Source organism: Mixophyes fleayi, chromosome 9 (genome assembly GCF_038048845.1).
Source record: "Mixophyes fleayi isolate aMixFle1 chromosome 9, aMixFle1.hap1, whole genome shotgun sequence".
NCBI lineage: Eukaryota > Metazoa > Chordata > Amphibia > Anura > Limnodynastidae > Mixophyes > Mixophyes fleayi.
This window is the reverse complement of record NC_134410.1, coordinates 78,541,013-78,564,442: the sequence shown is the minus strand read 5'-3', so window position 1 is coordinate 78,564,442 and position 23,430 is coordinate 78,541,013. Positions and strand designations below refer to the sequence as shown.

At 38.4% G+C, this 23,430-nt stretch overlaps 1 protein-coding gene across 3 annotated transcripts in view; it reads right to left on the bottom strand.

The window, feature by feature from the left end:
* Window positions 1–1,164: 1,164 nt before the first annotated feature.
* MID2 (midline 2) overlaps window positions 1,165–23,430 on the bottom strand; it is a 250,305-nt gene continuing 228,039 nt past the window's right edge. For all 3 annotated transcript variants that reach the window (XM_075184561.1, XM_075184562.1, XM_075184563.1), the window contains 2 exons: window positions 15,747–15,954; window positions 1,165–2,054 (listed from right to left, as the gene is read on the bottom strand). In XM_075184561.1, the coding sequence (XP_075040662.1) occupies window positions 1,646–2,054; window positions 15,747–15,954 (617 nt within the window). In that variant the 3' untranslated portion in view covers window positions 1,165–1,645. The remainder of the gene's footprint in view (window positions 2,055–15,746; window positions 15,955–23,430) is intronic.

Sequence of the window (23,430 nt, the reverse complement as noted above, 5' to 3'; positions counted from 1 at the left end):
AAGCCTATCTGAGGGCAGCCATGTTCAGTTTTCTGCTTGATGTTGCTGTCAGGCTGTTAAGCATTTGTGATGTAATTTCTACTTCTAAAGGGCAGCTTGATTTAAGTAAAACTGCTTGTAAGAATTGGATTTTAAAAATAAAGCAATGTATCTATCTTTTCAGCATTGATGAGCAAGTGGATGAAACATGTCTCCTGCTGAATAATTCTGTACAATTGAATCTTCCTGTTCCCAGTAAGAGCTATAATGTTCTGTAACATTACACTGAGTTCTATGTGCAAGTAAATCTCATGGAGTATTAACATTACAGTAATGAAAACTTTGCTTAGAATAATGTGACCAGTGAGATACTTTAATGCGAACATGCATTATTTTTAAATAATTAAATAACATAAAATATTTTTTATTAAGGTTGATACTAAAATGATAATCGGACTAGGTTCTCCTTATTTCCAAATATTTCTATATTATGCCACCAGCAAATGGGTGCCAAAGCGCCTATATTCAGTCCTGCTTCTCTCTTTCTTGTCTGAGCGCCCAATGATTATTTTCAGTAAAATGCATTTGTAGATAACATATATTCCCCATTCTAAGATTTTCAAGTAATAGACAGATATAAGTGTGTCTCATTATGGTGAATATATTCCTTGAAATGATGATTTTACCATAATTCAGGTTGGCAAGGATTTAATTTCAGACAGGTAAGCAGTTACATACACTCAATCTCTTCTTGCAAGTTTACGCACACAACTAACAGAACTGCCTTGCACCACCGTGGTTTGTCTTTGTTACAATGGTTACACTTATATTTCCATGAAACATATCAAACAATTTGAGTTTATTACTGTATATATATCTGCACTTTAAAGTTCAAGCTTTTTGTAACAGCTCAATTTCCTATTGTAATGGAAATTGCCATAGCAAGCTAACATGAGCACATTTTTTTGTTTCATTATCCTTAGGAAGCTGCATGTATTATCAATTTTATTACACTGAAAATATTACAGATCTTTTTTCATGACAAGAAGTATAGGCATGATTTATTGTGTGCATAAAACAAGCTTCATTTGCACTGTTTTAATAATGAAGATGAGAACCTCACATATTATTTGTCTTTAGCAGCAATCTTTTCCATTGACATCAAAACCAACAGAGACACCCATGATCATTCCAAAGTTTAATGGCACCTAAAGTTTCCAAAAGGAAGATTTTCACTCCAATAGTTTTTAAATAATAACATAAATGTGAGTACATTTGTTTTATTCTGCAATACTAACCTTTTAACATATGTATATTTTAAAATAGACATTTTTTTTCAACATTAGGTCCATATAACATACCTTCTGATGCAGGAAGACATTTTCACAGTCTTTTAAGTGACTGGAAGTGTACAATATGAGTTTTTAGAACAGCACAACTTAATTTGAAAAAAAAAAAATCTTAAAAAGGTTTTAATTTAATAAAGCTAGCTATATGCATATCCAAACCTAAACATCAGTATCTGCCACTGGCAAAGCAAAGGGAGCTTTATTTAAGCAAGGAGTTCAGAATGTTTTCCACCTTCAGACTTTATTTCTATCTGACCTTTCAGAGCAACTATTTTCACTCTATTAAAATACTATAATACAGAAGAACATGTTGCTGTTCACTGGCAGGCTTTGAGTCCAGATACATATGGTGATTCTTGAGGTCTACAGATGCACTCTTGTTGCTGGGACACAAATGTGTCCATGAAGTCTGGAGCGGGGAGTCCTGAGAGGATCAACAGAGACTTGTTCCATATTGTAAAGGTAGGACAAACAGGCAAAATGAATGAGATTTCAAAGGTGTGCAGGTGAAGGGAGTTAGCAGGATCATAGAAAGATAGTGTATTATTGTCATAGTCTAAAAGGACACCCAAGCGTTTCAGTTGTGGATGAACGTCCAAAAGAACTTCCTTATTATTGTGCCTAACAAGGAAATTGTTATTACATCGAGAGAAAACCCAAGAAGAGGTGTTCTTGCCAATCCATTCATTCTTTGGGGCAGACTTATAAGCAATTCCTACTGCGTACCTGAGAAGAAAGAGAAATATAATAAAACGTGTACAAGCCTATCAAGTTTACAATTATTTTACATCTTAGTTCGCTTTAATTTACTGGTATATTCAATTTCTACCAAGGCCTTTTTATCCACTCACAGGGATTTACTAAACTGCGGATTTGAAAAAGTTTGCGTTCCAAATGCCGAACTTCCTGTCAGTGGAACGCACATGCGTTCCACGGCGGAACTTAATGGCTGAAGCATCAAACTCTGGTAAGTTAAAATCTCTCTCTCTCCTCCTACCCCCCACCCCCCTCCTTAGATGGGGGGCGCCGGTGCCCTGTTTCGCCCAGGTCACCAAAATGTATAGTTACGGCCCTGATTTTAACTTGTTTGTTTCAAACAACTTAATCAGCATAGAAATATAGGAAATAGGGCTGAAAACTAGACATCTGTGAGCCACAAAGAAACAATTTATTAGAGCCCTCTTATACCACCTGAGTGTGAAAAACACCCTCTGTTACCATGGTAGCTACGCCTTTCATAGGAATCTTCCTTAAAAGCATTGCTAATTGGCTTTTTGGGAAACAAAATTTTACTCTTCATCCAAAACTTTCCCAGATCTAACTAAAAAAGTCATAACACTGTATATTCTTATTTTCTGACTTTAACCTTGTAAATATCACTTATTCTCATCAAGAAAGTTGTCTGAAGATTTGTCAACTGTTGCTAATATTTTTAACATACATTTACACCAACATGTTGTTGCTATTATTTGACATTAAGAATAAGGAGATCAGAATTTATATTGTAGTTGTCATGTCAGAAAATTTACCATGTTGCTTGACAGACTGCTACAGCATTGTTTTGTACTCTTCTCTTTTAAATATAGGGTAATGTCCTGAAATCAGAATTGCAATGCTAAAATGTTGATCAGTGTTCTATTTCTCTTTGATTGCTTTGGAATTGCTCTGTGTGCATGACCACAAATTGGAGGCACTACTGTGTGCCATAATATGAATTGGGAGTACTGCTCTGTGGCATAATATGAATTGAGGGCACTACTGTGTGGCATAATGTGAATTGGGGGTACTGCTCTCTGGCATAATATGAATTGAGGGCACTACTGTGTGGCATACTTCCCAAAGTTACCAACCGCAGAATAAAGCTTTCCAAATCGTGACGGTGGAACATATCTCCCATACCTTGGTAAGAAAAACGCTAAAAAAATGGATGAGATTGTGGATCAAAGGGAAGCCTCCCACTCTTTCAATTCTGCTGCCCTAGATCTAGACCTGTATAATTTTTCCAAAGTTTCAGATCTAGCTACAGCTTCCATAAAAAAATGGAAATATATACTTCTCTTCAAAATGTTATCCATAGAATAATTATGAGAACTGTATCTTACATTATCATCATCAACCTTTATTTATATAGCACCAGCAAATTCCGTAGCACTATACAACTGGGAACAAACAGTAATAAAACAATACTGGGTAATACATACAGACAGAGAGGTAAGAGGGCCCTGCTTGCATGATGCTACTTTTAACCAGGAATATACATTTTACAACATTTTGACTTTACAATCCCTTTAATGTCTCCTAATTGTGTATATTGTGCTGTTCTGATTGTTCTAGGCAATCAGTGACCTAGTGAAGATTATGGAGAAAGATGTGTTGGACAGTGCAGATTGATGGAAGCATGGGTGACTGAGGTGGTGGTATAAGTTGCGTTAGTGTACTGATTTATACTCATTTTTTTCCACACTGGCCCAGGTTAGCAAAATATTAAAATACATCCAAGTATAGAATATTACATTTATGACCTAGCTGCACACAAACAAATGTGATGTATAAATTTCATAAATATTTTATATCCTATAGTGGCGCTCCTGGCATAGCCTTATCCTGCGCTTGTTTACAAGAACCACATACCAATGCTTTTTGCAAATTTTAATGTTTCAAATCTTGAACTGGCTACATGTTAGTCTAGTGCAGGGGTAGGAAACCTGCGGCTCTCCAGGTGTTGTGAAACTACAAACTACAAATCCCAGCATGCCTTGCCACCTATCTGCTGGTTATCTACTGGCAAAGCATGCTGGGACTTGTAGTTTCACAACACCTGGAGAGCCGCAGGTTGCCTACCCCTGGTCTAGTGCTTTCAACTTCAAACTCGTTTACATGTGGGGTCATGGGGGGTTAGAATGGCATGAACTGTTCTGCCCCCGAGTGCAGACTGTTCTTGCCAGTCAACTGCATCAACTGCTTTTCTGTGTGTACCCAGACCCTAGTTAAATACATCTAACAACTAAAGCCGAGTCACTTTTAATGTCATTGGTGCCTCAGTGCAGTGAGAAATGAGTAGCCCGTGGAACACATTTACAAACATGACTGATAATGCTTCTATCTCAGTAGGATAATTATCAGGCATCATGGTCATGTTGTGGCCTTACATGTTCTGTATTTACTGTTGAAAAATCAAAGGGGAGAAAAAAATATATAACCTACTGTGCTGTAGAAACAAATACATTTACTAGAGAAGAGGCATTACTTGAACTCTCAAAATTAAAAGTAGATAATGGGTCTTGGTAGTATACATACAAGAAGTACTAAGAGTAGTGCTTACAGCACAATTAACCAAACGTTTTAACCAATAGCTGCTGACAGATGTAATTCGAGGTGACTGTAGAATTAGAGATGTTGCTTCATTTAAAAAAAGGCAGTAGGGGAAAATATAATAACTATAGACCTGCGAGCCTCTCATCAATACTAGGGAAATTAATGAAATTACTTAAAAATAATTGTTTACTGGTTAGAGTCCAACAAATTATAAGAACAAGGCAGTATGGATTGGCTGCTGGGAGAGTAGATGATCTAGTAGATCTTTGACTCTTTTTTCGTAACTAAACTCATAGATCCTGTAGCAATAGTGGATATAGCATATTTAGATTATCTCACAATTCACCCTAGAAACTGAAAACCCTTGGATTTGACTCAAAGGCAGTGGTTTAGTTTTGGCTAAAGGATACGATTCAGAGTGTTGTAGGCAATGATGTAAGTTGAATGGCTGGTGTGGTACATCCTGTTTTGTTTAATCTCTTCATAAGTCATATTACTCGTGCTGAGCAGGGGAAGTTGTGTCTTTATGCAGATAATGCAAAAATGTGCATCAGGTTTGATAATCCAAGAATACACTGTGATATAGAGGAAATAGAGGAATAGACTAACGTATGGAATCTTAAATTTAATACATCATAATTTTAAATAATGCATCAGAAAGCATGATTGAGATTGACAGGTAATGCAATATCAACAACAGAAGAAAGGAAACTTGGAGACATAGTTTTAAATGATATGAAGATACGCAAACACTATAGTCAAGCAGCTGTAAAAGCCAGTGAAATACCTGGTTGTATTGGAAGGTGTATTATTAGGAGGAGGAAGGGTTTTATTGCCACTGTATATTAGGGATGTTCATTGACCCCGTGTTTTGGTTTTGGATCTGTATTAACTTTGTGTTTTAGTTTTGGCAAAAACATCCTCACGTGTTTTGGTTTTGGTTTTAGATCTGTATTTTTTTTTAAAAAAAAAAGAATTGGTAAAAATGTTAAAATCACATAGGTTGGTTATTTTTTTGTTCCTACATTATTATTAACTTCAGTACCAATAATTTCCAGTTATTTTCAGTCAATTTTTGTCAAGTGACAAGAACACTGCTACCCCTCTTGTTTCTGTATGAGCAATGGTAACAGAGACTGGAGAGTGACAAGAACACGGCTTCCTCTGTTTTTGTGTGAGCAATAGCACTGGATCTGCTAGGGAGGCAGGTACTTATGGAATCCAAAACCCACGAGATCCGACATTGCAACGATGACGTTTTGCCTCAATTGAGATCCAAGAAGGCGGAAAAGTACTGAGCCGGCTCGGCTCGCTACTCGGATTGGCAATGTTCAGGGGGGGGGGGGAACGAGCCTAGGATCTCCACTTTATATGTCATTAGTAAACCCTCACTAAGGTTCTGTAGGACCTATGGTCATAAAATCTAAATCATTTACTGTAAATCTACCAAAATGGAGCATGGGCTGCATACAACTAATCAGAGCTGAATGGGACAAAAAGTGTTATGTTAGGAATTAGATATTAGAAGAAACACTAAACTAAAGTAAGAAAACCCCCCACCTCCAAAAAAAAACAAAAACTTCAACTCAAAAAAACAAACCATACCAGAAATCAAACACAAAAAATAGCAGTCACGATGTACGTGTGGGTTCTTTTCTGCCTTCAAATTCTGTTTCCATGTAAATGAAGATAAACAGCATCTTCCAATGCACATAAATGTCCTATTTGGTATGATAAAATAGGTTGCAGAACATTATTAAGACACTGCTTTTGACCCCGACATTGCCAAGAGCAAAACTGTTAATGTTAAGAGCATAATTTCTCTAAGCTGTCACTTACTTAATGCCAACAAATGGTAAACACTTTACTAATGTATCTCTCTGTCTAATGCAAAACAATGTTAAAAATGTATTAACTGCACAGTCTCAGTAGAAAAGGGATTCTGGGTAATATGTCTACAATGAAGAGAGATTTTGCTTGTGGGTTTTTTATTAACTCGGCAAAACAGATTTCCTTCACACTGGAACCTAAACATTACGAACACCTCTGCAGCAAGGAATGGGATTTTTTTACGCTTAGAAAGCCTGAAGTGCTATGTACCTTATTAAAAATGAATGTCTGAGGACTGCACGCTGCATGTTAAACAGACTGTGTGTGAGATGTTTAAAAGGAGTTGACAGCATCATTATAATAGAAGTTGTCAGGAACCAACTGACCACGTAGTGTGGGACAAGGGAGAGTGCGGGGGCTGGGAGGTGATTGGGAGACAGAGTGCGGGAAACACACATAGGGCCATTAAAAATTATTATAGTTGACATGCATGGGTAGTCTGGAAAAGAGACACCTGTGCATTAGGTGAAAATATGGTCATGTGGACATAAACTGTCAGATTGTCAATTAAATAGGTACAGTAAAACTAAAAACATAAATGCACTGATTAAATGATGTAGTCAATCATACACAAACATTTATTAAAATAAAACTGTATCCTGATTATACACAGTAAGGGTCTTTTATCAAAAATGAGCCAACCTAATACATTTCTATTTGAGCAAATGTGCCCATTTACCCTTCTACATCAACAGTTTTTGTGGTACTCTGTATTGTAGCTTTGATCTCCTGTTTCTGACAAAGCTTATCTTCCGGCCCATTCCTTAATACTTATGATCCTGACCTTTGGCTCCTTTCCGGAACCTTTGGCCTGTGCCCTACTATATTTGTGCCTCGTCCCTTTACTTAGGTTTCTTATTGTGTCAACAGGTGCTTAGTGGTGCTAACCTGTAAGCTGCAACCTGTGGGTATAGTGCTGCGAAATACATTCACCCTTGTGAAAATCGGATGAGCAAACTTGCTGTAAAATTTTATGAGAATCGAGCGTTGCAGTGAAACAGGCCGTTTCACAGTCAATTTCACTCACCTCAAGATTTAACAGGTTTGACTATGCAGTCATGTCACTTACACCATAATTAACTTCTGTGATGTCATTCAGCTTGTATATAAAATGACTTAATGCTTGACACAGAACAGTCAGTTAATAGCTGGCTGAGCAGGTGTGCACTATATTTGCTATTTATAAGTTTTCTATGCTATAACCATTGCATTTTACATTCACATATGTAGTCCAAGGTAAGCTTATTTTATTTCTGGAAAGTATTATTTATAACAAAATCATTAAAGTTTTGCAAAACACAAGAAAATAATCTTAAAACTATTATCGGAAATTAGTCTAATGGTAATACTCTACTCTAAATTTATTTTTTAACAAACTTTCCCCCTCCACTGACCAGCAGAAGTGTGAAGGTGCCAAGGCAGGCACCCAGAGTTTACTGCCAGAACTACAGTAGCTGCTGCTCCTTGCTTACAACCATCAGAAAGGGAGATACAAACAGTTCTGTGTTTGTGTCTTACAATTATGGCAATGGCTTTATCTGAGCACCAGTTTTTGACATAAACACAGTCATGAAAACATTTGAATTCTACTAGCTGTCAGTAAAAATGTGCATTTTCTTGGACTGTAGGGAAGCCTGGCAAGGGGATCCTATAGTTCTGCTAGCTGGGAGTGTTTGACAATATAGTTTTAGGGAAGAATTATCTTTTAATAGGTTATAGGAAATGTTGTGATGTTTTTCTTATGTGCATGATCCAAATCTTACTTGACACAGACCTGTCATAACCAGGTTTCATTACCCCCAGTAAGTCTAACATTTGCCCCACTGTTGTTGTGGTGGGTCATGGGCAGAAGTCATTTTATCATCATCACCATTTATTTATATAGCGCCACTAATATCCTTTATTAAAACAGACCCAAAATAATGCATTAGATCTCATAGAATCACTGTTTGTTTAAACAAGAGCACTGTTACAATATATAACAAACAACAAGAAATTAAACAGTGACCAGATGGTGATAAATATATGGGGAAAGTACAGAGGGGATAAAACTATGAGCATAGCAGTGAGAAGCAAGTCTGTGCCCAGGAATGTGGCCGTGAAAAACAGCCTGAAGACGCTGAGAGCTGAGATCTAGGCAGAAGATCCTTGACACGTGCAGTGGGTACTCGTTTTGGCATAATTTGTTTTTGCCACATTAGGCAAAGATTGAGCAAGAAGATGCTAAAACTCTGAAATGCAATCAAAGGTGAATAGTTTATTTACAGGAATGACCTAGAGAAATAAATAGGATTGTGGTAGCAACCGTACACACACTGCACGCTTTATGGCATGCAATCTTCTAAAAAAAAACCAGGGTATATATTTATATATATTGTATAAACATTCAAGCACTTATTGTGACTTTTTAAAGGAAAGTGTTTCTAAGCAGGAACTGGGTAAAATCAAGTGGTATTATGAAAATATTAGAAAATTAGCTTTTTTTTAGATATGAAATAAACCATTTCTGCTGTAGATTATATGAATATTAGAAGTCAACACAAAGTTTTGTGACTATATAAAAGGTTTAAGCATATTTCTGAATGTCCTGGAAAGATCTGAAATAGCAGGCAGACTTTCAGACTCCCGAGAGAGTCTCCTAAACTCCCTGATGGTAACCCAGGTCAGAAGTGGATAGTACATCTGTCCCCTGTGTTGTGATGATGCAATGTGTGTCATCACTCTGCAATGTACTACTTAACTGCCTCAGAGCGTCTTTAGAGGCATGGACTCCCCACCTGACCCTGAGAGACTCCTGATGAGTCTTCCTCAGTCAAAGAGAAGAGCTACTAGGCTGACAGGACAAGGGAGCTTGAGCTGAAAGAGCTGAATCGTAGGAGTGGGTAAGTGTGACGAAATGTAGTATATCTAATGACTGATTGTTATTTTCTGTAGAATCTATGTATAACACTGAATATTTTATGTAACCTTTCAAAGTGTATTTGGTTAACTGACCTGAGTCTGACCTAGGCAAGTGTCAATGGTTTTTTGAAAGTAGCCAGGCCCAGAGAGAGATATCTAAGTAGTTTGTGTATGCAGAGGAGTTAGGCTTAGCCAGGCAGAAAGATCAGAGGTGAGAGATTCTGAGATGCCTAAACATATATCTTAGTGATAGATAATTTACTTTGGGAAAACTCTGTGTCATTTTGGGAATCAATCTTACTTAATTGAAAGTGTAAATTGGTGAGGTAAGGTGGGGGTGAAGAGCCTGTAAGAAGGGTTTAAAATCTTCTGCCTTAGACAATAAGGTGTGCATTTCATGAGGGGTCTATCCTGACTGAAATGTCCCATCCTTTTCTTTGTGTTCCCTCACACATAGCAAGACTACCTCGTAAGTAGTACTCTGATTTTATTTCTTATTTTATTTTTTAAAACTTATCTGCAACCTAATGTATGTCTGTTTATTACCTTTTTGTAAAGGTTATAAACAGATTAAACATATTTAATCTAGCGTATTTCTATGTGATTCTTTGTGAATTTACGAAGCCCAGGGTGGCTCATGTTCCAGGGACAGGCTGGGCGTTTGTGACAGTAAGTAAAAGACTGAAAAAAGAGAGTCAATAGGGAGGGAACAGACAGGCCAGGGGAATAATGAGGAATAGAAATAGAGAATGGGGAAAACAAGGGGAGAAGTAAAAACAAGTAATAGGGAGAAAGGAAAGTATAGAAAGTGCAGTTGGGAACAGTCATAAGTGGAGAAACAGAAAGTGAGGAGAGATAACAAGAGGGATGAGAAGGAATCTGTAAAGAGGAATCAGAAGTATAATAATAGAAGAATTAAAGGAGTAATATGTATCCAACCTGCAATATGACGTTAACCTGTTAAACTAATATATGTACCCATACCTCCCCTTCTCTGTTTCAATTTTCGGCACCTCCTCTCTACTTTTTCTTTTCTTTTTGTTTGAGTTTGTCTGTGTACACCAGTATTTATTATGTAGCTGGTGATATTAAATGGTCTAACAGCCAAACCTACCAGAAATGTATTTTTTATTTGAAAGTCTTGCCAGGTTCAACATAAGAAAATGAAAGATACAACTTTTCATCATAGATGTCTACTCGTGAGTTGTGAGTCTAGGCTGTTATTACAAGTAAATTTGCATTATTCTTTTATATATTTATTTATTGAAATAATTTATTTGAAGTCCAAAATGTATTTGTTAAATAATATAAAATAGGGTTGAATATTTAAATTATTATAACAAGAAGGGACTGACTATTCACAATGGAAAGGTAGTGGGATGTGGAAAAAGGAAATCAGGTTAGCAAAAGTTAAAAACTAGATTGCAAAAGATTGCACGTCTAATCATCATCATCATCATCATTTAGTTATATAGCGCCACTGATTCTGCAGCGCTGTACAGAGAACTCATGCACATCAGTCCCTGCCCCATTGGAGCTTACAGTCTAAATTCCCTAACATACACACACAGACAGACAGAGACTAGGGTCAATTTTGATAGCAGCCAATTAACCTACTAGTATGTTTTTGGAGTGTGGGAGGAAACCGGAGCACCCGGAGGAAACCCACGCAAACACGGGGAGAACATACAAACTCCACACAGATAAGACCATGGTCGGAAATTGAACTCACGACCCCAGCGCTGTGAAGCAGAACTGCTAACCACTTAGCCACCGTGCCAATCCCAAAATAAGCCTAAAAATAACGTATTGCAAGAAAAATAAAGTCTCTAAATGATAAATTAGGAACAATAGCAGTAGAAGAAGAAAACTTTTTTAGATGTTTTAGTCTGTATAAAGGAGGAACAATTGCAAAGTACACCATTAAATGTTACTTTAACACAGGAGAAGGTGCAGTAAACAAGATTTAGGGGTCTATTTATGACCTGCCGCAAAATTGCCACGTAAATTATCACCCATTATTGATGTTTATTGCAAAAATAAGGAATGAAGTTTCAGGGTCCAATTATCAAAAATTCAAGTTGGGATCCGGTAAGAGGTTATCCCGACAATTCTGACCGCAACCACAGGGCAGTGCATGTGCAGCATAAATTTAGTTAGAGAATGGAGGGGAAGAGCATGAAGCCTACAAATGGAGGGATCTGAAGACCTCTCTCCTGTGAAGCTCTCTCCATAGCAATGGCTAATGCCTCTTCAGATAGCTTTAACTATTAGGGTTGAGCATGATAAATTGGTACACACCCAGTCCCCATTGATCATAATGGGCACTACGATATTGTGCGGTAGTTTGCCTAAAGTAGTAGATAACGCTGATATCTCCTGCATTAGGCTGCTAAATACCCTCATACCCTAATGGTGCCCAAACCATACGGAAACAAACATTTTCACATGATTTAAGACTTCATAAATAGGCTCCACAGACAGACAAAACACCTGGTCCAGATGTTATCCACCCACATATGCTAAAGGCTAAAAAAGTTAGGCCACTGTTTCTTATATTTTGAGACTACCTTACCTGGTCAGTCCTATAAGATTAATGAAAAGCAGAGAACAAGATCAGAACCAGAAATTACAGACCTGTGAGCCTGACTTTTGTCATTGTGAGGCATGCAATTCTGAAATGTATTGTGGAAAATAATTTCATAATACAGTGTCAGTGTGGTTTCATTAAGCATCACTTATGCCTAACAATTATGAGTAGTTTTTTATGCGGAGGTAAATTTCAAACTGAATTTTGAAAGTGCAGTTAATGTGATATATTTTTTGATTTTGCGAAAGCATTCAATACTCTTCCACAATGACATTCTGGTACAAAAGATGATAGACAACAAGTGAGTTGTTACAAATGGAACATTAAGAACAGGCATAAGTATTGGGCCTTGTCTTTTTTAATTGATTTTTAAATTACATTTTAGATTGCCTAAAATGTAAGGTGTACATATTTACTGATGACACTAAGCTATGTAGGCTTATTACCACAAAACCAGATAGCAACTTGCTGCAAAATTATTTAAACAAAATGGTAAACTGAGCCGTGACAGCACAAACTGCCATGGGGTAGCTGCAAAGGTGAATAAAATCATGTGATGTATAAAAATGGAGATACATTCTCAACATCCAAGCATGTAATACAATCGTACAAGTCACTAGTTTTCTTGAATATGGGGTACACTTTTGAGCACCTCAGGGTTCAGAGATGGGCAACCTCATTAATAAAAGGAATGGAATGGTTAAATTATACAGAGCGTTTAGAACAACTGGGTTTGTTTCCTTTGGGAAACAAAACACATAATTAATATGTAGAAATATATTAGGGCAATGCAGTGATCTCTCTAAATTGTTTAAAAACCAAGGACCATACAGAAGACAAGGGAATATATTAACATATACAGGGGTTATTTACTAAAGAATGCTTCAATGGTGGAATTTTTAATCATGTAATGTGGCTATGACAAATTCACTTTTAAAAATGTATTGGATGCCTTTCTTACAAGAGATGGTATCTTTTTCTAAAATGATTAGATGACATTCAACGGGTCCAAGAAGTTTATCAAAGTGTGATTTTCGAGTCAGGAGGGAAATTTCCTGCAGCTCTGTGATGCTAATTATCAACTGTCACACTTTGGGTTTTGTTTCATTATCCTATGGTTCAATGAAATTAGAGTTTATGAATGGTTGAACTTGATCCTGTGCCATATTTCAACCTAGCTCTATGTATCTATGAACAACTACAATTTGTAAAATGGGTGGTAAGGACCCTTTTGGGAGGGCTTACCTGGGACGTCTGCGCTTTGTTTTGTTGTTATGAAGGTAGGTGCTGCCTTGACGGATGTTCCGGATGTTCCAGTTCTGGTTTTTGTTGGTTGTTTCCTTGTTTCTTCCGTGGCGCGACCTGTGAGGAGATAAGATGGGGAGGGGGGGGGGAGAGAGAGAGAGAACAGGCGAGACAGTATACACGATAGCGGCCGGCCCGGTGGCTCTTCTGGAGTGGGAAATGTTTATAGCTCCTCTTGCAGTATTTGTTTATAGCTCCTTTGCCTTATTTATAGCTCTAGTGCCGTGTATACTGTGGTGATTCTAGAGGTTCTCAGAGTAGAAACTCTTGGGGATGAGGCGGGCAAGGGGATTAAATTGCCCTGTTCGAAGCTTTTGGTTTAAGCTTATGCAGTATCTGCTAATTGGTATATATGCTTGCTTTTTCTATATAGATATAATGATGTGTATGGCTATAGGGTGACGGTGCAAGCTTTAGACACTTTAAAGTATAAATTTGGTTGGGTTCCCTTTAAGGGATACGGTGTAGGGATTTGATAATTGTGGTGTGGGTTATGTGGGTTTTATGGGCTGTCTCTTAAGGAGAATTGTGAATGGATACCTGTGGGGAGTTTAGGGATAGATATTGGAGTGAAGTGTGGTGTATGGGCTTTACAAGTGCAGGTGGGTGGATCTTTACAGGATGTTACAGCTATATTTGCTTTTTGCTCTAAAAAGGGCAGTTAGTGTATATTCCTTGGTACTTTACCGTGAGTGGGCTGGTTGGCTGATGATATGGGTGTTAAACCGTAGCGTTGGACGAGCGGTCGGGGTGGCTGCGGCCCAGCGGCTTCCTTCCTGTGTCCTTGGAACGCAATATGCGTTCCAAAAGCCTCACTTACGGTTTTTAGGTTTGGAATGCACAGGCCCGGACGAAACGCGTTGGGTTTAAACATATCACCAGACCTGTCTACACTCGGAAAAGCTCCACAAAGCATCAATCTCCCCGAAGAAAGGCAAATCACACCAAATAAAGAACAGCACGAGCTTAGAACCCAGCTCTGCAGTGGAACGCACAGGCGCCTGTGCGTTCCAAACCTAAAAACCGGAAGTGAGGCTTTTGGAACACATATTGCGTTCCAAGGACACAGGAAGGAAGCCGCTGGGCCGCAGCCACCCCGACCGCTCGTCCAACGCTACGGTTTAACACCCATATCATCAGCCAACCAGCCCACTCACGGTAAAGTACCAAGGAATATACACTAACTGCCCTTTTTAGAGCAAAAACAAATAAAGCTGTAACATCCTGTAAAGATCCACCCACCTGCACTTGTAAAGCCCATACACCACACTTCACTCCAATATCTATCCCTAAACTCCCCACAGGTATCCATTCACAATTCTCCTTAAGAGACAGCCCATAAAACCCACATAACCCACACCACAATTATCAAATCCCTACACCGTATCCCTTAAAGTGAACCCAACCAAATTTATACTTTAAAGTGTCTAAAGCTTGCACCGTCACCCTATAGCCATACACATCATTATATCTATATAGAAAAAGCAAGCATATATACCAATTAGCAGATACTGCATAAGCTTAAACCAAAAGCTTCGAACAGGGCAATTTAATCCCCTTGCCCGCCTCATCCCCAAGAGATTCTACTCTGAGAACCCCTAGAATCACCACAGTATACACGGCACTAGAGCTATAAACAAGGCAAAGGAGCTATAAACAAATACTGCAAGAGGAGCTATAAACATTTCCCACTCCAGAAGAGCCAACGGGCCGGCCGCTATCGTGTATACTGTCTCGCCTGTTCTCTCTCTCCCCCCCCCCTCCCCATCTTATCTCCTCACAGGTCGCGCCACGGAAGAAACAAGGATACAATTTGTGAAAGGCTGAACATGATGGACCAGTGTCTTTTTTCAAACCTACTAATTATCAAGTCTATTTATGATCCCAGCGAGGTAGCGCTCAATATGTACCAAAGCAAATTGCAGTAGTACATAAAGAAGCACTGCTGCAATTTACTATGCCCAGCCTGCTCAGGGAGCCCCGGAGTTGAACCCCTTCCTCCACAAAGTATTTTCTTTCTTCACAGGCAGCCTAATGCTACTGATGAATGGAGAAGTGCTGTGCGTATGTGCTGTCCTGATCCTGAGATGACATTACTTTGTTGCAAAAAGTGAAGTAAATTAACAAATGCTGCTGTCCACTTAGATGTCTATGAGGACAGTTGTAAGCTTTGATAATTAGGTTAATGCCGGAGAAATCTTCAGATTTCTCAGAAGTTAACCCTTTTTTACGTAACAAAAAGCAGTGATAGAGCCTTTTGCCGGCTTCTTAAATAGACCCCTATGTATCAATGAATATGTAGCTTGTACTCCGTACAGTCCTTAGGTCACTTTTCTTCATTTCCTGTTATTATGTTGGGTATTACAAATTTAACACTGCTGTACTCTGGACCCATGATACTTTTTTGATTTACTCACCAGGTAGAATTGCCTACTGCTACTTCCCAGTAATGGCATCCACTGTCAACAAAGATATTTCCTGTTGCCCCATAGCACCCTGTTCCACTGAACCGCTCAGGCGTATGACTCTTCTTCAGGGAGCTGTCTTCTTTTTCCATCTGCATTCCATCATTGGATATCTTTAGCTTTTTGTGCGCAAATTTGGGGTCAAGTTTAAATGGCTGACCTAGAGTTAGAAGTAACAAGTATACATATTAATGTGCCAAACATTGACTTAAATTGATAGGAACATGCAAAATATGGTTTTTCCCTAAACTTTACAAAATCAGCCTTAAAATTGTCATTTACCTAAGTAAATGTTATTTATTAAATTCATACAGGCCTTTATTTGTTGGAGGGCATTTTTTGTTATAACCATTGATATATTTTATATAGTTCTGTATTAGTTTTAAATTGGTAAAATAGAAAATGTTACTGAAACCACAATATAATTTAATAAACAGTGCACCAATTGAGGATCACTACACATATACTGTGATCAGCCTCGGACTGGCCTGCCGGCCAGCCGGGCTATACACCGGTAGGCCCGGGCGCGATTAAGCCCCGCCCCCTCCGACGTTGGGGCGGAGCTTGCAGGGAGCACCTAATTGATGGTCATGGACGTCTGCGGCGGCAGTGTAACAAACACACTACCGCGCAGGTGCAGAGAGCTGTGTCTGGACTCTGCACCTGCGCGGTAGTGTGTTTTACACTTCAGCAGGGAAGGAGGAGTTGTTTGCCTGTCGCGGCCGCCCAGAGGAGCAGCATGCCGGAGTATCTCACAGGTAAGACACTCATTGCTAGACAGCCTGGTTTTTGTTTTTATTAAAACGCAAAACGGCAGAGAAGTCCCATATATAATGTGTGTGTGTGAATTGGGGACACTTGCGTGGCATACCATTGGGGCACTACTGTGTGGCATAATATTGGGGCATTACTGTGTGGCATAATATTGGGGCACTACTGTGTGGCTTAATATTGGGGCACTACTGTGTGGCCTAATATTGGGGCACTACTGTGTGGCATAATATTGGGGCACTACTGTGTGGCATACCATTGAGGCACTACTGTGTGGCATAATATTGGGGCATTACTGTGTGGCATACCATTGGGGCACTACTGTGTGGCATAATATTGGGGCATTACTGCGTGGCATAATATTGGGGCACTACTGTGTGGCATACCAATGGGGCACTACTGTGTGGCATAATATTGGGGCATTACTGTGTGGCATACCATTGGAGCACTACTGTGTGGCATAATATTGGGGCATTACTGTGTGGCATAATATTGTGGCACTACTGTGTGGCATACCATTGGGGCACTACTGTGTGGCATAATATTGGGGCATTACTGTGTGGCATAATATTGGGGCACTACTGTGTGGCATAATATTGGGGCATTACTGTGTGGCATAATATTGGGGCACTACTGTGTGGCATAATATTGGGGCATTACTGTGTGGCATAATATTGGGGCACTACTATGTGGCATAATATTGGGGCACTACTGTGTGGCATAAAATTGGGGCATAACTGTGTGGCATAATATTGGGGCATTACTGTGTGGCATAATATTGGGGCACTACTGTGTGGCATAATATTGGGGCATTACTGTGTGGCATAATATTGGGGCACTACTGTGTGGCAGAGTGTGGGGAGGAGGGCTATCTATTAAATGTGAATATTAATTATTTAATGCTATGAATGGTCGTGGGAAATGGATGTTTTAAACTTAAATGCTATTAATTTATTGCTGGGGCTGTTTGGAGGGAGGGTAATAGGTTTATTTATCACATGTGAGCACTATTACTTTAATGTTGAGGCTGGAGAGAGGCCTAATTATTAAATGTGGGTGCTGTTGATTTAATGGCAGGGATGGTTGGCGTTTCTAAATGTCCCCTTTATTTTTTCCAAATAGAGCCCTCAACATTGCAGGATCCAGACAACCAGCAGCCACAGGTGGTAAAAGTGACAACAACAGGTAGGACAGTTTGTCAAATGTTCTGAGTCTAGTGCAGGCTTGGCTAACCTGTGGTACTCCAGATGTTGTGAAACTACAAGTCCCAGCATACCCTTACAGCAATAAGCTGCCATATATTGGCAAAGCATGCTGGGGCTTGTAGTTTCACAACACCTGGAGGGTCACAGGTTAGCCAACCCTGATCTAGTGGGACAATCCTGATTTTTGGTGACTGTTCTGCCCAAACTAAGGGGCAGGTCAACACTGTGTATTCTTTATACACACACTGCATTTTTTATATACTACACTAAGGTGCTAGCTGTCCTTCTTGGATTGACCACTTCCCCTCTAGTGTCTGGTCCCGCCTCTATGATGACTGACCACACCCCCTCTGGTGGGCTCCTAGTGTTGTAGTCCCCCGGTGGGCCCTTCATGCCCCAGTCCAACACTGACTGTGATATCTTAATTTATGAATCTTTGAGATTGAATGCACTGCTCAGGCTTAATGTGGCATTCCATTGTTACTTTGCTAACCATTCCAATACAAATAGCAACAATATATTCTATAACACGTAGACAATGCTGGATATGTTTGCTGCATCATCTTTGGGTATGTCCTGTTTTAAAATCTATTATTTGTCTTGGAAATTTCAAGCCATTCACTAAAACTAACGCTTCTACACTATCCAAGATTATGCAAGATAGAAAAGTTCCTCTTTCCTGAAATGATAGCTGTCAAAGGAATAATATAATTGTTATGCTGGAAATATACAGTAAAGTAAAAGCATTTTATTAATTTATGTTTATTTATTTACATTTTATTTAGCACAGTAGTATAAAAGCTTTTCTATTTACCAAGTCGTGCCTGACACTCAAAAATTGTTTTTTAATATAAAACTTTAATAGACAATTCTAAAATAGTACACATTCCAATTGACATCATTCTTCTAATCAGAGTCAATTTGCAGATACACCCTTTTAAATATTTTCTTATTTTTCTGTACTGTCTTTAATTGACTTCCATGTCAGTCAAATCAGCAGAAGCTGTAAGCATGTTTGGGCTATCCTCGCATTCTCTCCGGATTTGTTCTCAGTGTTTCCCATTCAGTTGCCATAATACATTCCTCTGCACAAACTACAGTGTGTCTCTTAACTCTTCTATACACCATTGCATCCACGAAATGTCAACAAATTCCCTATCAGAAATAGTGCATCATCTACAGTATATTGGAGCAAAACACATTCCAGTTTTTGTTTATTAAACCATTATTTAAAAATGGTATTTTGTAGTTTTTACACTTTCAATATTAGCTTTAAAGAACCTTAACACTCTGCCTTCTTGCCACATGATCATAAACGTCATGTATTAAACCGAATATCTTCCAACACCTTGTAATGCCCGCTGAGTCCCTCGTGATGTCAGTTCTGGTTCTGAGAGTTCTGCTGGGCACCATGAGCTACATGCTGGTTGACATTTGTATGCACACAGCATATAAACAGAACATTCCAAACAGTGTGTGTCTATGTGGAAAGGGTTTGGATGCAATTAGGATAGGGATGTTGTGTGTTTTATAAATAAATCAAATATGCCAAGGACAGTTATGCAGTAAATATCACAGGCATCTGTATGGTCAACACAGGAGTTTGACTTTCATCATTAGGTGGGTCAAATTCTGCAGTACTATAGAATCTGGAGCTAGTCGCAGTTGCTTGGGTGGACAGTCTGATCAGGTAACTTGGAAAAATGTTCTTTATTTCAATTTATTATTTGCCCACACATATTTTGTGATTATTTTACTTAGAGGGTTTACTTGCACTTTAAATAAACAACACATCATGCATTACACACAAATCATCCTTAGTCACGAAAAACAGAAAATCTTAAATAACATTGTATTTCACTTCAAAACTAACGAGCCTATTAATGGAATAAAATTTGGGATACAAAAAGTGTGCAAGACAAATAAATGTAATTTTTTAGAAGTTTGTCCACCTACATTATACAATATCTCTGTATGTAAAATGGAACTAATCAGCAATTAGCTTTTATCTGCATCATGTTAATTAGATAATGAAAGCAAATGTATGGTTAGTTGCTGTAGTTTGGTTTAGTGCAAACACTGTAACATGTTAGTAAATGAGCTATAATATAACCTGAATTCACCAGCCAGAGCGGTCTCTCCCTGGCCTGTAGTAGGTTTTAATCATGGAAACTTCCCCCCAGTCTAGCAAGTCCATTCCCTATTGACAGGTTAGCGGCTTAATATTTAGAAACTATGAAACATGCTTCTGTTCTTGTGTCAGACAGAAATACAAGTAAACCCTCACGAAGAGAAAGTGAACAATAAAATTGTGCTAACTGTACATCAGTGGTTTCCAATCAGTTTGTCACAACACATTTATGTGACAAAGTGCCAGACTATGTGTGTCAGAAGAATTCAGGGGCAACAAATTTCTCTTAAAATATGCTGAATATATGCAATAGAAATTACAATACAAAGGTTGGGGATATTTAAAAGCCATGTTATAAAATATCAAATGTACATTAGTTTACTACACATTAAGTAAAAAGCTAATTTGGTTCTAATAATTATTTTTTTCATAACAGTATACAACCAACTTGTAGCATCACATGAAATCATACCTTTCAAAATTCCAGTTATTAGACCACATTATGGGGAAGGGGCATAGCTGCACCACTAGGGAGTGTGGTTATGTTGCTATGGAGCTTCTGAAGTTCTAAGCTGTCCCAGCCCTCTATCCCAGAAAACACCTTTGCATTGTTGTGGTATTTTTTGAATGGGACATACCTCTCAACTTTCCTGCTAGCCAATTCAAAGACAACCTGGCTGTCAAGACAACAGCACAGTCCCCCAGAATAAAGATTGTCTCACCACAATTGGGAAGCTTGAGAGGTATGAGAAGTTCTGGACCACATAGCTGTGATGGGCCCTCTATGCCACCGTATCTTTGGTATGTTATGCTCATTTTGTATAGTGGGGCCGACAATGACATAGAGTCTTGAAAGTAAGCCCTGTAACCACATGCATCATATGAGTGTCTCTTTGACAGTAGCAATTAGAGAAGCTATAGGAAGCATTTTGGATGGGATTCAGAAAGACTTCTAGTAACAGTGTTACTTGAGGCACAATATGTATGCTATGAACAATTTATTTTCTGTGTAAATAGTCTGAATGTAATTCTATTCTGTACCCTATTTAACATTTACTTAATACAAAACATATTGCAAACCTAATACATTTTCTACAGGAAAATAAATACATTTTAAACCAAAGAAATGAGCTTTATTGCTAAATGGTACTACATTATATTTGCCTAGCCAGACATCTGACTAAATTGTAATGAGTGTCTGAGCTTTTAAAGGCAGTTATTTGAAAGACTAAGACAGCAGCCAAGCCTCGTAAAGAAAATGCACGTATGCAATGACTCATAAGATCCTACAAGGGCACAGTCGTTTTCACATTACAAGATAACATTACATTCAGAAGTCATTGTGAAAACCAGTTTCCTCATACCAAAGACAGAAAATTAGGTTTTAATAGAAAGTCTGCTGCCTCTCTCACTTGGACAAGGTAAGTAATAAGTGTCTTGTTGTCAGTTCCCTCTGGCTTAATTTTTCTGACAATAGAGAATGATGTTGAATATCTTAACCAGGATTGGTAATATAAAAAAGGGGATATATTTTAAATTTTAAAAAGCAACATTTCTTGGAAATTCCAGAGACTCTTTTTCAGAGTGTACAAAGACCATGAGCCAATGTGAACAAATGTGACCTAAAGTAGTAGATGTTCACACTGCATACTCATGCTGCACTGGCCAAAATCCAATACATCACAGTTTTGACAGAATGGGGAATGAAGAATTAGCAAACAAAAAGAAAACCAGTATGAAACAACATCTCTAGTGTTTCTATGCAGCTGACAACTTTATAACCCTGTTGGTTTACATTAATATGTGGCTATCCCATTTCTTAAAATGTGCACTTGTGTTTTGTATATGACTCCCCTGTAAACTCTTCACTCTGTTGGTCTTAAGTTATGTTCATTGTATGTGGCCTGTACCAGGCGTGCACTGGGGGGTTTCCATTTGCTCAGTTCACAACTGCCTATCAGCAACTGTGCAAGTGCAGTTTGTTGGTGCAGATCAACAATAGCTGGGTGGCCCCTTTAAATGTCCCTTTGGTGTTACTGTGTAGCTGGTTAGTGCAGTCACAGCCCTGCCTTCTAACAAACCCACTTCCTGTCCACACAATGCCTATTGCAGCACAAAGCCATTGATTAAATTTGCTGTTAATATGTTCCTTTCTGTTATTTTTCATTATGATTGACTGTTGTTTGAAAAAGTGCCATAATGCAATATGGGAAACATGTTTTTAAACACAACATGTAAATGAGTTCTTAAAGCCAACTGATTTCTTTAATTTTAGTGGTGTAAGGGAAAAATCACTGTAAATACAGAATACAATGTTCATTGCTCTCCATGTACCAACACATTTAAAATGTTACTGCTATACCTGATAACACTAAATGCAGGTAACTCCATTCAAAAGGATGGTGAGGGAGAGGGGTGCAGATATGAATGAATGGGTCAACTGCTCCTGCTGGCGGGGAAACAGCCACAGTCATTGCCATAAGTGTCACTTACTGGTATGATTAAAGAAGTAGGGCTTCAGTGGAAAACAAAACCTTAAATAGATTAAGTATAATTTCTTGTGCAGAGTCTTTAAGATCTTTCACTTAATTTTCTCCTTCCTCATACAATTCTCCTTTCAATGATTCAAAAACAGATTCATGGCCTTTTATCTCATTGTTGCTTTAAGTTACACATTTATTTATATTTTTCAAGCCAGTAGTTTTCTTCTTTAAATTTAAAAAAAAAAAGTTCACCATTCAATGAAACTCTTTCCTGGCCACATAATCTGCTCCATGTACTAACAGGCTTTTGCAGAGAGCAAGCACTGTTTCAACTTTATTTCCCACCTGCAAACTCCAGTAGAGGTTTTCTAAATCTTTCTGCTTGGACTGAGATTAAGGCACACCCATCTGCAAATTTTAATCCTTTTTTGACCATGTTAACTAAAGTAAAGGCAACTTTCACCTGCAACAAGTAGTTATTTTAAAGCCTTTAAACAACAAGCTTCATCTTTACATACAGCCAACACTTTTTATACAGGTTTCTGATTGGTTGAGTGATCAGCAGCGGTTTGGCTGACCTTAGACATCCCACTTCCTACACTACTTGTGACACTGACACCATGCAGATGACAGAGACAGCAATTTCTTTTTTGAATGACAATGCTAATATTGTACACATCAACAATAATACACAGCATACTCTTGTCAAGATAGCACCAGGTGACCCTAGCTCTGGATAGAAATAGCTTCCTGCCTGAACTGGTCTCATCGGGTGCAATGTATGATCAGTCTCTATGCAGAAACACCCTGTCAGCTACTGTAAGCTGTGGAAAAAAAATGCATCCAAACCACCTCAAAATAGTGTGTTAAATAGTACACTATACCTTTACTTTGTCACGCATATGTCATCAATGAATTTAACTCCTTTTGAAATATGACAGCCTACCCTTCTCTTTGCCACAATACACAGAATAGTTTTGTAACAGACATGTTTTATTATTAGAGATGCTCAGGCTCGGTTCCCCGAGACCCGAACACACCCAAAC